General features: G+C 36.6%; 1 protein-coding gene across 1 annotated transcript in view; it reads right to left on the bottom strand.

The window, feature by feature from the left end:
* Nucleotides 1-1926: 1926 nt before the first annotated feature.
* bcr (BCR activator of RhoGEF and GTPase) overlaps nucleotides 1927-15892 on the bottom strand; it is a 66397-nt gene continuing 52431 nt past the window's right edge. Inside the window, exons 12-23 of the mRNA XM_081391079.1 lie at nucleotides 15789-15864; nucleotides 15600-15704; nucleotides 15137-15211; nucleotides 14930-15027; nucleotides 14201-14332; nucleotides 10292-10351; nucleotides 10101-10210; nucleotides 9168-9307; nucleotides 7724-7858; nucleotides 7516-7621; nucleotides 6528-6690; nucleotides 1927-4950 (exon numbers count right to left, since the gene is read on the bottom strand). Of these exons, the coding sequence (XP_081247205.1) occupies nucleotides 4861-4950; nucleotides 6528-6690; nucleotides 7516-7621; nucleotides 7724-7858; nucleotides 9168-9307; nucleotides 10101-10210; nucleotides 10292-10351; nucleotides 14201-14332; nucleotides 14930-15027; nucleotides 15137-15211; nucleotides 15600-15704; nucleotides 15789-15864 (1290 nt within the window). The 3' untranslated portion in view covers nucleotides 1927-4860. The remainder of the gene's footprint in view (nucleotides 4951-6527; nucleotides 6691-7515; nucleotides 7622-7723; nucleotides 7859-9167; nucleotides 9308-10100; nucleotides 10211-10291; nucleotides 10352-14200; nucleotides 14333-14929; nucleotides 15028-15136; nucleotides 15212-15599; nucleotides 15705-15788; nucleotides 15865-15892) is intronic.

The following is a 15892-nucleotide window of genomic DNA, read 5'->3' as shown; positions in this document are numbered from 1 at the left end:
TTTTCTTCTAGAATGATCATTTTTATCAAGCTTGTACATTCAAGTTCAGTAATTTCACTTAAATGGCAATGAAAATTACCTATTAATGGTCATTTAAGTGAAATTACTGAACTTAAATATACAAGCTTGATTAAAATGATCATTCTAGAAGAAAATTTCACATGGCACTTTAGAGGTTTTTGCATCTGAACTCTTCATATATATATATATAAATAATGTATATATGTATGTATATATATATATATGTGTGTGTGTACTGTATGTGTGTGTGTGTGTATATATATATATATATATATATAATACAATAGTAATTAATGTAATTCAATTAATTAATACAATTAAATAATAGTTTATATTAATATTTAAAACAATTAATATAAATATAAAATAATTGATATAATTAAACATTCATTTCGTGGAAGAGGTATATTCAAGTCACTGTATGTATGAATTGCATTTTTTATGTATTTGAATAAATCAGCAGATAAGACGATGAAACCAAGCATCACAACATTGATAAATCATAAACCATAAATCATTTGCACATTAAAATCTGTTTTTTTCTTTAACTCAATGAGGTTATAACGCATGGCTCAATACAAATTTCCCTCGCAAGATTAAAGGGAGCAGATCTGTCTGGCTGTGAATGCAGGAAAAGTGTCAGGTCACATACAAATATCAAACCAGTGATACTGAGTGATTGACAGATACCGGACATGAGGGGTGAGAGGGTTTGAACCAAGTTCGGTGACCAGCCAGGAGCAAAACTGCCTCAGACACAACAAGGATCATCAAAACGGCCTGGAGAGGAGGCAACAGAATGAGAAAGCAAAAACCACACATTAGAAGTGAGCGAATGTAAAAAGGGGAGACATGGAAATGAAGTGGGAGAGGAGGAACAAACCTAGGGTTGGTGAAATCTGAAGGGAGCAGGCCTCTCAGAGCAGGCAGGGCCGTGATGGGAGCGGGATAGTCTTATCTGACCCCATCCACACTGCAACGGTCACAGCTTTCATGGCCTGCTGAGGGAGGAGCGACAGCCGGAGGAGAGAGATAGAACTGTGGACATGAGTAATCAGACAGCAACAGACGACACAACACTCTCTTTCTCACTCGCTCTCATAACAGCTCTATGACAGAATGTCAGACTGTATTTTAACTCAGTCCATCCCTCCTGTTCCTCAAAGCTCAGAGTCTCATATTATGAAGAGGAAACAGGGCTTCTTATCGGACACTGGAGGACTGTGCTGCCTCTGCAAAAGCACAGGACTAGACATAATGCACCAAAAATAAATCTACTAAGCTGCTCTTATAGGAAGCTGCCATCTTTCCTGATGTTATCATGACATATTGAGGAATACTTTTAAATAAGGCTCTATGGAACAAAAACATTGACATACAGAAACTGGCTATATAATTAAAAAATATAATAATATATATAAAAATATATACAATTCCAATTTTGAAACATTAATCAGTAGCATTACCTAGTTACATTTACATGTTTTCCTCCATTTGTAATGTTTTTGGCAATAGTAGTACTGTTTTTGAAAAGTCATGTGATCTGATAAAAATCAATTTTCATTTAAACTATACTGAACAGTGCTATTTTTGTCAACATCTAGTATGCAAACACTGATGAAAACAACAAAAAGTTTTCAATCTTCCGTCCATATATATATATATATATATATATATGTATAAAGCAATGTACGGCTGTGCTGCCCCAATGTGGACACATATATACATTACATTGCGTGTAATACAAACTCAAATGAGTTTCAAAACATCTCTGCTAAACATGCAAAATGAACAAATACATTAAATCAATTACAAGGCAGGAAACTACTGTGGCACCCCAGATTAAATATGACAAGTAATATTTTGGGGGGGAAAAAACTCCATGAAGCAGCAGGTGTTCATATACAGGAGGTTTTATTCAACATTTTGTGTATAAACATAGGCCGCAAATGCCTTCCAAACGTTTCAGTCTGCAGAATTCATTATCTATTTGTACAGTCCTATAACCAGAACATTAAGATATTAGCAATAATAAATAGTGACAAAAACCTTAAGAGGAAAAGGGGAGAGCATCCATAGCCTGTCCCAGTGGCTGTCCAGCATGTCTTCATGTGTTTAAAGGCAAGATTTCAAAATAAATCATCAGAACATTACAATGGATGACACAGATGGACCCCTTGCAGTGCTTTCATGACCAATCATTTCAAAACTGTTATACTTCGTGGATACAAATAAATCTGTTTCTTGCATAATGCAATATCAGACTGCAGAGAGTGTGATGTTTATAGACGTTTCTCACTGTGTGTGATACAATCTCATTACGCTGAGAAGAAATGATCACATTAGTCTTTAAACGTGGTGCAGTGCAAAGAAATTGCTTCTCAAATATCATGCGCTGTATCACTCCCATTGAACTGGAGCATATGTCCAATATTTCTAACCCAGTAACATTCAACAATCTAAATAAGCACATTAAATAAGTAATTAGCACAACTGGAATGCTTTGAATCACCTAATGCCTTCTGATAGCAACAGATCACAGTTTATGAGTTTAAGAGATTCATTAGAGATTTCGAAGAGATTCGAAAATCGGAGAAATCTCTAGAAGGAACCACATGTTATGCTGTAAAATTATGATTATTATATCTTGTATGCTGAATTCAGTTCGGACAGGTGCAAGATACAGGAAATGTACATTTAGTGCCGACAATCAGAGAATAGGACAGATGAGATAATAAGAACGCACCTTTACTGGACACGATAACGGAAAAAGACGGTGGATTAACAGAAATTCCTTTTCAATTGCAAAACCCCTTTTTGTATATATGACACAGACTTCAAAAATCCTTCTACAGTAGCCAGAATTTGGTTTAACATTACAACTCAAACACACAAACAAACAACACTTATCAAACTTAAAAAAAACAAACATAAAAAAAACACTTTTAAATCAAAAAACATGCCTGCATGTCAAATAATGTAACTAAAGCACCTTTAACTGAAATAATAATTAAGAGCACTCATTTTTACTGATATAATTAATTAACAGAAATGCTATAAAGACAGAATACCTGTACTGTTCCTGTACTGCATCGTTCTTGGCGTCCATTATTAACCCTTCCTTCGTTAAACCATCTGACAGGACTCAAGGATAACAGTTTGTGCTATATACAGCATTGTGTTCTTACCTTCAAAGGGATAGTTCACCCAAAAATGAAAATTCTGTCATCATTTACTCACCCTCAAGTTGTTTCAAACCTGAATGAGTTTCTTTCTTCTGTTGAACATGGAGATATTTTGAAGAATATGTGTAACCAAACAGTTGATGGTCCCCATAAACGTCCAGAGTATTGTTTTTCCCTATACTATGGAAGTCAATTATTTAAAAAAAATCCAACTGTTTGGTTACACACATTCTTCAAATACACACATTCACTCATTCATATCGTCTTTTATGTTCAACAGAAGAAAGAGACTTATACAGGTTTGGAACAACTTGATGGTGAGTAAATGATGACGGGATTTACATTTTCGGGTGAACTATCCCTTTAATGTCTTACGATGAGACAGAGAGGCACAGCTGTATGGTTCTCAGCGAACATAAACCACAGTGTGCTGTGAAGCCAAAGCACGCTAAAAACCTCTGTGTTTGGTCATCTCTCAACACTAGATATACGGCAGGGGAAACGCTAGTATTGTGTGCTATCCTCAGAGCATCTTCAAATCCTGAACGGATTCAAAAAGAAAGGAAAGTTAAGAGGGTATGTAAGGAATCTACAGTACTTCATTACACAGATAAGTTAGCGATAAATGTAGACATACTCTGAAATGACAGTGATGTTGATATCTGTCCCCAAATAAATAATCATAATTATTCTATATGTATTACATAAAAACTTAGAATAATGAAAAATATATTGACCCTTTTGGTTATGTACTTAGAAATTCATGAAGGTTTATCTCTCTCCCAAAATATGAGGGAAAAGATCTAAACTACAAAAGCATAATGAAACACAATGTTTTTAAACACACTCATGAATCCTTAAATATTGCTTGATAGAGATGTATGGGCCAAAAAAAAAAAAAGAAGAAAAAAAAAAAGACAGAGGAAAATTAAATAATAACGAGATTTTACTCAGATCAATCTATTTTTCAGATTGTTTCTTGATGTTCTTAAATTAGAATCACATCAACACTGACAAAAACTGAACCAAACACCATCGTCTACACAGAAATCCTATTAAATTAAGTCCTTTAAATGATTGACGAACACTGAGAGAAGCTAGTCATTTGACTCTTAAAGAGTCTGCGATAAGAACTACGTTGAACTCCCATGTAATTATCTATCACATAAAAGGATTTGGAGCTGGATACTGAATTGTAGCAGCACAGAAATAGCATCAGTGACCAGTGGGGACAGACAAAATGAGGACAAACATAAAGCCAGAAGAGACAGAATTCACTGTCACCAGCTGATATGAATGACCATTAGAGGCCCACATACAGGACACAAGAGCGTGCTCAGCGATCTGAGGAGTCACAGAATGCGGAGCGAAGGTGCTGAACGGACACTGATGTTCAGAGAAACAGGCGGTTTACAGGGAGGGTTCAGTAATATTCAAGATGTGCTCCGAGTAAGTAGAGTTCTTCAATGTTTAAAAGGGCTGAGGTGCCCCCTAGTGGCGGCAGCTAGAAAATGCGCGAAAGGCGAAGCACTCCTGCTTTTGCCCAGAAGGACGTAGCTCTTGTGCATTCCAGTGTCCATTACCTAGTGGGTGGACATACTCGCTTGCTCTCTTTCCCACTGGTGTAAAACTTACAATGAGAATAAGCACTCCTTTAGACCTCTGTGGAAAACAGGATACTCTGTCTCTTACTGTCTGGCGTCGGGATGGTCTCCAGCTGAAGGAAATACAACAGAACTTGCACCTACAGAACCAAAAAAGACAGAACATTTCAGGAGACGTTTAACTGATAAAAAACAAGTACATACTGTAAATGTGTTTCCCATTGCTTTCACAAACAGAGACGCATTTAAATCATTTTCTGTGGTAGATGCCAGCATGTTCATAGACCTTAAAGGCACACTATGCAAGATTTGTACCTTAATATAACAGTTTCGAAATTATTTTGATGGTAAACAAACTCGTAGTAGGGCGAATCATCCCTATAGCAAATCAGGGGGGAACGCCGCTGGCAAATCCAACAATGCAGGTTTGAGAGGTGGCGCCCCGACTAGTGTTGTCTCTTTATGATATCTTCGTGTTTTCTACTTGATGTAAATTGGTCTGAAGAGCGAATTTTATCCTCCACAAGGGCGAAATATTTAGGCTATGTTTGAGATTGCGCTGCCAGAGAAAGTGAAACTAAAAATCACCCGCGCGTGTGAAATGCGCTTTACAACTAAACTTGACGCGCCCTATGTTTAATATAAAAGCACAAACTGTGTTAAAAAGAATTTGACAAGCAAGTACAAATGTAGGCTATCTGTCCTACAGCATTTTTCTACTTTACTACAGTAAAGAATACGAATATAATAGGCCTAATTAAAAGCGAACCAATGAAGAAACGTTTATAATCCCTTTAGAAAATGGGTGAGACGTGAGTGAAGATTTGGGAAAAGAAACAAGAGATTCCATGCAGGGATAAGTCACGATTTTTGGATATTCGATTAGTTTATTTAATTATAGAATATCGAATAGGTTGTGCGATTATTCTCTAAAATAAAATCTCCATGTTCTGGTGCTGATGCGGTGACGCGTTCATGTAACCAGAGACGCTGCCGATAACATAGCCTACAGCTGTCACAAAGAACCGGCAAAAGTAATGATTATGAATGTGTCAAATATATCAATGAGACATTTTAATAGAATAACTAATGGAGTAATATTGTTAAATTCGCTGATAATCGGGTGACCAGATCGCAAACCGGAATTTAAACCCCACAAAGCTATGGGTTCACGCACAACTCTCTCATTCGTCGTGACGTTATAACATTTCTATAACATATATATAGTTTTTATTTTGTAAACCACATTTAGTCTCGTTTTTATTCGTCAACGATATTGCATTATACATGTATTTTAGTCATCGTCACATGACCAGCATTTACGTCTCGTCTCGTTTTCGTCAGGTGATAACGGTTTGTTGACGACAATATTTCGTCATAATTTTCGTTGACGAAAGCAACACTAGCCCCGACAAATCTTGCTTTTACGGCACAACGTCACATACATCAACAACATATGAAGCAGCCTCTATGGAAGACACTAGCACGCATTTCAGACGAGAATCATGGCAGAGTTAACGAAGAAAACGAAGAAAGCGCGGTCGGAAGAGTGCAGAGACAGCTCTGCGTGAGTGGTATTTACGACAGTAATGTTAAATACAAGTACTCCACAGCGACTCTAGGGGTCGCTGTTTGAGAAGAACGGAAACTGCATAGTGTGCCTTTAAAATGTAAATAGTCAATCATGGTTTTCTTTGTGGTTTCACTCTGAGCATACCTGTGACATGACTTCCAGCGACCAGCTGTCCCCCATCGTGATAGGCTGTGTGGGGTTAGTGGGGATCTTGCTGTCCTTCTCAGAGGGTCGTAGCAGGGTCGGGCCAAATACGGTGGCCAGATTGTGAAGAGACATTTTGTTTACACTCTCCTTTTCAGCAATCCTAAAAACAAAAAGAGGAAGAGCAGGAAGTGAAGAAGGAGAGAGGATTAGTGTAAAAAAGCAGCTGGATGACCTGTCAAGAACATGTTCAAGCCATATTTCACCATAAAATGTGAAAAGATTCAATTCTATCCTATTCTATTAAGGAAAATGAAACTTACTTTAGACCCATTAAGATTGTTTTGCATTGTGCAATTATTTTCATGACAATCACATCTCCTTCTAATTCAAAAAAATTTATTATTAAAAAAATTAATGCATTAATTATTACTATATTATTTTTAACAATATTTTTAATACAATATTTTGTTGTATTGAACTAAAATTGTAATGTAATGCAAAAAAAAATATATATATATATATATATATATATTTTCTTTCTTTTGCATTATGGAAATGAGAATTTGAGGGGGAAATGTGCGTAATTATCATGGAAGTGTACATTACATTACAATATAATTTATTTATGCAAAATATTTATTTATATATATATAGATATTTTCTCTTTTGGAATTGGGATGAAATTTGACCTAGATATGTTCATGGTGAGATTCACCCCAATACATCTTTTGATTATGAAGCTAGCAGCACTCCAAGAAGGACCATGTGATGTAAACAAGCAGAACGTGCTCCGGAAACAATGTTTTTATTAACCAATCATAGCCTTAACACCATCTCCAATCCTACCCCTAAAATCATCCAGCTTTGTTTTTTTTTTGTTTTTTCATATGAATGTTCCAGAAACAATTGATGTTGATCCAGGAACCTGTCTTCCTTGTTGTTAAGCCTCTGAAAACATTGTGAAAGTCAATTCAATCTTGTCTACCTCTTGAGATGATCCAGCAGGAAGAGGAAGGTGACCAGGTTGGGCTCTGGTAGAGACAGCAGGAGGTTCAGCATACAGCTCTCCTTAGCTACGCTGTCTGAGAGAGCTGCAGAGTAACAAGGACATAATCAATTTAGTTCTACCTTTAAGAAGCCAAGCCTGCTCAATACTTGGCATTGTGTTTTGTAAGTAAAAACAAATGACGAACCAATGCCTCCTGCAAAGTTGGGGTACAGCTCGTCGGTGAACAGAGGCTCAGGAAGCTCCCTGAAGTACAGCTTCAGCGTTCCGGCAATGGCATTCACATCCATCTCACTCATCATTACTGACACATCTTTATTATCTTTTACAGAGAGAGAAAAAGAGAGAAATCAGCAACTAAATTGGCTGACAAAATATATATCTGTCATTGCTCCATGTAACAAAACATGGCGTGATGTACCCCGATCTTTAAAGAGAAGGAACTGGATGAAATATTCTGAATGATATTAATCCATAACCTGATCTGTGATGCAGCCTGGAATTAAACCACACTGGGCCCTATCAAACACCAGGCGCAATGCAGTGCCAAGCACGACGCAAGTGTTTTTTGCTAGTTTCAGCCCGACGCAGTTGTTCAAATAGCAAATGCATTTGCGCCTATTTATGCGCCCATTTATGCGCCATGAGTGCCGCGTTTTTAAAACGCCATGAGCGCAACGAGGTGCTGAGCGTTTTTTTCAGGTCGCCGAGAGTTGAAGAATGTTCAACTTTGGGTAAAACGCAGCGCACATCACTGTCACTTTTTACCTAGCTGTCCAATCACGGTGGAGGAGGGGCAGGACAAATACCACACCGACCAACTGTCACAACATTCTTTCTGTACAACGACATCAACCAGCAGAGCTAACCAAACAAAAAAAATTAAAAATACATTTTTAGTATGAAACAAATTATCTGCGAACTCAGTTACAAGTAAACTGTGCTGCGGATATTCTGTATCATAGCAACGAAGTGTCTCAACTGAAAAAACGTTGCGCTGCCAAAACGCTCTCAAGCGCCCACAGCTAGGCGTTTTCAGCAGAGCGTCTAGCGTTTTCAGCTGGCTAAAAACGCTTTGGTGGACACACGGCCTAAGTGCACTTGCACCCTGCACATTAGACCATGCACTTTGATCGTTAAAATAGGGCCCACTATGTTGTTCATCTGGCCAGGGGAGAACTGGCCCCCCGACTGAGCCTGGTTTCTCCCAAGGTTTTTTCCCTCCATTTTCTGTCACCAATGGAGTTTGGATTCCATGCCAATGTCGCCTTTTGGCTTGCTTAGTCGAGGACACTTAATATTCAGCATTTTTACTGACTTGAATGCACTGATGCTATTGGATAAGAGCTGAAAAGTGCTGGATGATGAAATCACTGTTTTCCACTCATTCCATAATTAATGAACTTTACAACAGTTGTTGAACCAAACTAAATCAACACTGAACTTATTTTAACTGAATAATTACTGTTTACTATTGTCTTTTTAGAGCTCCTTTTGAGCAGAATTGAATTATGTTTGCATCATTGTATCATTATTTTCCTGTTCACCACTGTAAAGCTGCTTTGAAACAATCTGTATAGTATAAAGTGCTATATAAATAAAGGTGAAATGAAATGACAATGGTCACTCACTGGTGTCAAATGCAGTTTTGAGCGCTTGGATGTCAGTGGCCACTCCTGAGACACGGTAGATGCCCACTTCCTCCATTCCTCTTCTTTCGATCTCCTCTAGACACTGTCTGACTATGTAGGGCACTTTAGAGCGCTCCCGTCTGAGACAAGAAATAATACCAACATCACAAGACCAGCCATTTGATTTTAATGATGATGGACAGAAACAAGGGCAACACTTTTTTTTTTTACATTCAGCAAAAACAAGATACGCAAACAAAATCTAAAATTTTGACATTACTCTTTAGGCTTGCATTTTTTTTTTTTTTTTTGCAGCCATTACTGCAGTCTTGATCCTTCTTATCATTTTAACATGGTGATTTGGTGCCCAAGATACATTTCATATTACTATAAATGTTGAAAAAAGTTGTGCTGCTTAATAGTTGAAAGCCTGTTTTCAATGTACATTTTCATTGTATGGAAAAGAGTAGAATAATGCCTTTTCTGTTCAACAGAACAAACAAAGATTAGCAATGGGTCAATGTGAGTAAATGTCAAAATGTATTATTGGATGAATTATCTCTTTAATGCTTTACATTAATCAGCGGTAGGTGCTGCTTATGTAGAGACTTTTAGTGCGCATGTTAGGGTCTAAGTATCTGTGCTGGTGTTGTCATGTTGTCTTTAAAGCATTAATTGGTTTTGCCCTTAACCCCATTAGGAAGCTAATTACAGACAATCCTCATTACTGTCAATCAAATCAGACCATAAACACTGCACAGAAAAAGGCAGTTCTATGAAGCCTATAATTTTCTGTATATTCTAATTTCCTTTGCCACAGTGAATGCCTAAACATGCAAAAAATAGCATCAAAATGTGTGTGCTTTTTGTAAAAAGGACCCAATTATTTTCTAGTGTATGTCTAATCCGCATGTAAAATGTGTGCTGACTCACTTTGTCACTGAGGAGATATTTACTCCAAACACACCCATGGGCTTCCGTGAGGGCATTCTCTTCAGGCTGAACTCCCGGCTGGTGAACTTCATGGATATTTTCACCTCAATCTTCAGAAAAAGGTGTATATTCAGTAATTATAGAGATGGATAGTAGGATTACAGCAGAGGAGCAGATGTGGATATACTCACCCCATTCATAGGGATAACTGTTCTCTGCCAGTCTTTACCCTGGAGCATCTGAGGATCCAACTGGATAAGAAACAGAAAAAGTAAAATACAATGGGATTTCCAATATGAACTCTGAGGGCTCTGATGATCTAGAGGGCTTTTGGATTGGCTACACATGTGTCTTTATCTGTTAATTACACCACAGATGTTATGAAGGGCCTGAAGTGATGTGAACATTTTTCATAATACCAGTTCTCCTCATACAGCAGTTTTGCACATCACCAGCCAATTTCCATGATCCCTCTAAGCAAACGTGGGGCCATCTGGAGTGGGCTAAATTCAGCATGTTCCTTTCCCTCATCCTGGCCTAATCTCCATATGGTCTCGTGTAAGGCCTGATCCTGCACTGCTATCTAATCTCATCATCTCAGTCATTACAACCTGTCTGTCAACAGGGCAGGGAGAGAGAGTGAGAACTGGGGCTTAGCCCGGCCAAACACCAGTGCCAACTAAGGTCATTAGAGCTCCAATGGCTAACAAAACCCCACCCACACATAATAATTTTTATATATATATATATATATACATACACACACACAAATGTGAGAATGCTGACATGAATGGCAATATTTGAAATCATTATTACGGCTTGAAAAAAAAAAAATTATATATATATATATATATATATATATATATATATATATATATATATATATATATATATTTTTTTTTTTTTTTAATTATCCAGATTATATAGGAAGCCAGAGTAGATGTCAATAGTAATATCATCTCTTGTGGTTCATATTCTCATTTCCAAGTTAACCGAAATTTCAATAAATTTAAATAAAATATTGTATTTATGATAAACAAACAGTGGGGGGAAAAAATCATTAAAGGGATAGTTCACTTTGAAATTAAATTTTGGTATGTTTTAGCTCACCTTAAGGGCATCCAAGATGTAGGTGTCTTTTTTTCCGCAGTAGTTTCAATTTTGATATTTTTAGGTCAAACCGTTCTTGTCTGTCAGTCATTTAATGCAGGTCTATGGTCACTGTCTCAAAGAGCATGCACAGAGTCCAAATTAAAACAATTCCCCATTGTCCAAATGAAACAATTCCCCATCGTAAGTACACACTGATGGTCTAAGACACGAAACGAGCAGTTTGTGTGAGAAAACGAACAGTATTTATATAGTTTTTAACTCTTATACACAGCCACGTCCAAGTGATCTGAGAGCGCGTGCGCATCCTGGTGTGTGACGTGTACGCAGACTGGTGCATAGATATATACAGTAGATGTCGCCTTGTCTACGGCAGTTCATTGGAACGAATGTCTTTAAGGCGGCATCTAGTGTATATATCTATGCACCAGTCTGCGTACACGTCACACACCAGGATGCGCGCACGTCCTCAGATCACTTGGACGTGGCTGTGTATAAGAGTTAAAAATTATATAAATACTGTTCGTTTTAGGCCATCAATGTGTACTTACGATGGGGAATTGTTTAATTTGGACGATGGGGAATTGTTTTAATTTGGACTCTGTGCATGCTCTTTGAGACAGTGTCCATAGACCTGCATTAAATGACTGACAGACAAGAACGGTTTGACCTAAAAATATCAAAATTGAAACTACTGCGGAAACAAAGACACCTACATCTTGGATGCCCTCGAGGTAAGCTAAAACATACCAAAATTTAATTTCAAAGTGAACTATCCCTTTACAACTGATTGACAGATAACATTGATTTCTTTCAACATCAAAGTGTAATATATAATACAATACTTTTTTTTTTTTTTTTTTACAAATATTTAATGTAGTCTCTCAATTTAAAAATAATAATTGTTTTAAAACAATTTAAAAATATATATATTTTAGATGAAGTATATCATGTCACACTGCATGACACTGCTAATGACTGCTTAAACATTTACCCATATACAATGGTTAAACTGCTTATTATGATTGAATACAGTTCCCTTTTAGCAAACAACAAGCTGTAATTTTTCCCCTCTTTACCTTTCTTCTGTGCAGGACATTCTGTACACGGCACCATAACCCTGTTCCTTTGCCTGCCAGGGCAGTTTGCGTGGAAATGTCTACCTCTACACCCTCCACCAGCCCAACAACACAGTCCTTGAAGGGTGGAGAGCAGCTCCTGCCCTCCCCAGCCAGCCCTACCACCGCATCTTCACTCATCTCCATCCCATCTACGACTGTGTAGAAACTGAGCAGAGATCTTCAGCTGGAACTGGAAATCCCTTAGGATGTGGTGTAATATGTACCTTGAGGATCATCCTTAAGGGTTATATTTGTTCTTAAAAGATCCATACAGTAGCTGCAATTCAACAATGAGCTATTGTCGTCAACTCAAATAACTCAGAAGGTCTACAATATCAGATAAAGTGTTTCAGTAGCTCTTTTAACAACAATAAATCCTCAGTCTGGTGCAAGTATTGAGCTACAGAGATCCAATTACTCACTGCACTCCAAATGCATCCAGATTCTTCAAGAGTCCCCAAATCTACTGCTGTTCACTGAAGGATCTATTTTCCTTTTATTTCATTCTTTACTGTCTTGACTCTCGACACCGTTTCCTTGTGTAAATCTGCACAACTGTCTTTTTCTGCACCTCAAGCTCAGAGTAGATGATCCCTTGACTTACCTCAGTCTGAGTAAGCTGCCCTGCCCTGCCCATAAATCCCTCCATAGCCACTGACATCCAGTGCACCAATCAGAGCAGGTTTATACTGCTGCCATGCAGTGTTGTCATCATTTATGTACATGAAATAAATTTCGCTAACTAAAATAAAAGCTAACATTAAAAAGAAACTGAAAAAAAAAAGACATTTCATGACTCTAAAACTAAAATGAATCTGTTTTTTTGTTTTGGACACACTGTATTTTATAAATTCTAAACATTAGTTCATCAAAAAATTCAATATGGAGTGATATACTAGACACCCCAGAAAAATGTAACAGTTTTTAACATATTTAAATAATATTAGTAAACACATTAAAAAGCCCTAAAATGCGAACTAAAATTAAAACTAAATATACTGATGAAACAAGTCTGCTTTCAGAACCACAGAGGGATCATAGCACAGCCCACTAATCCCTCCCTCTTCCCCCATGATGCACCGACCGACACTTTCAACCAACTGCATCTAAACCTAGACTTTACAAGCAATTTTTTGTAAGGCAAAAGAATTTTGTGTTCTTTGTATGACCCCACAAAACTCTCTGGGGAGGGGACTGATAGGTCAGCTGATCTGACGTTGTTTTGGATGTGACATTTTCAAACAGGCCACGTGAATTATGGATGATTTGATGCCTTAAAAGGGCAGAGTGAATAACAACCTACCTATTAAAAAGAAGATTAAATGTCTGGAGTATAAAGGCCAGTCCCCATCTGGGACCATGTCTCTCATAAGAGCAGATATACCTTTGACCGGACTCACTGAGTGCCCAGATGGAGGATGACACTTAGCTCACAATAGTTTACATGAGAGCCAAGCAAATTCATGCCCGCAACGCACCTGTTCAACCAGTAGGAATTTGCCAATTTGATATATAGATGTCAACAACAATATATAGGCTAAATAACTACAAAATACAAACATATTAGCTGACCTATCATTTTTGTTAATTGAAATAAAGCTGAAATAAAATAAAATCAGATGGAAAAAAAAACATTAGATTAAATATTTAAACAAAAATTAAAGTGTTGCCTTAGCAACTAACTGAAACAAGTTTAAGTACTAAAATTACTTGAAATTGACAAAAAAGACAAAAGGGCATTAAATAATAAATGAAAACAACAATTATAAAAATAAAAGCTTATTCAAAATATGATTAAATACTTATCAATAAAATAACAAATGGCAAAATGTTTGTTGCAGTGTTTATGCAGTGGACTGTAGATCATACCGCGATTTGTCCTTTGCCCATAATTCTATCCGTGCTGTCTCCATCCTCCCTGTTCATCTTGGCTTTGTTGTAGCTCTTTTCATAACAAAGTAGACGTAATGTGTGGGAGCCCTCCAACTCAATCTCAAACTCCTGATGCAGAAACAATACAGAAGAACTACATTATCCAGAATATATTTGTGTGTATGTACAGTATGTATATATATATATATATATATATATATATATATATATATATATATATATATATATATATATATATATATATATATATATATATATATATATATATATATAACAAATATATGCATAAAGTAGCTAAAACTTATTTTTGGGAAAATAAATAAATAATTATAGATAAAAATAAAATAAAAAGCTGCATGCTACTGAATAATAATTCAATTATTATTATTATTAATAAAACAACACAGAATGCCAAACTTTTGTTAGAAAAACCAAATACAGTGTCACTTTTGAACTCAATTCACCAAACAGTGTAAGGGTACCTCTGACCAGATTTAACACCCACTATGCCTCATTTCCTTTACATTGGGGGATGGTAATTGCTTTTAATTAAAATATAAAATGTAATTTGTCCAGGAGGACTTCATATTCCACATGGCCTCACTTATGCTACTCTTATTTAAGAATGAAAGCCTCAAGAGAGTATTAGCAAGCAGGTCTTTGCATATCAGTGGTATATAAACAGGGACGGGCATGTGGGATTACCTCATTCCACTTGGGCTCTGTGGTGTATCTGTACACTCTTGTTTTGGCTTTATTCACAAAGATACCAAAGGAGTCCACCTCTAATGTGCAATACAGATCTGAAGAGAGGAAAAGGAAGAGTTACTGACGCTTTAATGTGGTGGCTAAGCAAATGTATACATGAACTTTGATGAGCACAGAGAGAGGAAGAAGGAAAAAGACAAGTACTTAAGCTCTGTTTAAGTCCAGAGGCAGAATGGACAATTACATTCAGGAATCCATACAGTCCAGTAGGTTCATCCTCTTTAAGTGGAGAAAAAAAAGTGGAGAGGACTGTTCAATGCATTTTAAATACATAAAAAATAATACAATAAAAAAAAAACTAATTATTATTTAAACACAATAGAATAATACTAAATAAATAAATAAATACATAATTGTCTCCTGTAATTTTCCTGTAATTTAATCAAATTGCTTAGGATAATATTTGGCATTATTGGTTATATCAACAGAAAAAATGTCATTCAAGATGTGAGCAAATTTTATATTTAAGGGGTGTTTTTTTCTTTTTATTTATTTTTTATTTATTTACATTTTGCACTGAAGAATCATGCACAATAAATCTAGGAACATTTAAAAACAACACAGCTTTGATTTCATGTAGTCTTTAAGACCTGTGCACCTTTCTTACCATCTTTATTGACAGTGAGGGGTAACTGATGGACCGTCTGGAGTTTGACACAAGAGTTGGTGAGCATCTGAAGCTCCATGGATGTCAGGCTGAAGCTCTTAAAGCCTGGAAAATAAGTAAGCATTCAGTTGAGGAAAAAAAAAAACTATCACCTGTTCAAATCCTGATTTCAGTGACAATGCCACTCACATTTTTTCTGCTGTTCTCGAATCACTTCCTTCCACTCCGCACGCTCATAGTCCGATGAGATCAGAAATATGTAGCTCTGAAATGTATAATCGACACGGACTGTG

The sequence above is a fragment of the Scardinius erythrophthalmus genome (genome assembly GCF_964197995.2).
Source record: "Scardinius erythrophthalmus genome assembly, chromosome: 17".
In the NCBI taxonomy this organism is placed as follows: Eukaryota; Metazoa; Chordata; class Actinopteri; order Cypriniformes; family Leuciscidae; genus Scardinius; species Scardinius erythrophthalmus.
This window is presented reverse-complemented; position numbering and strand designations above follow the sequence as displayed.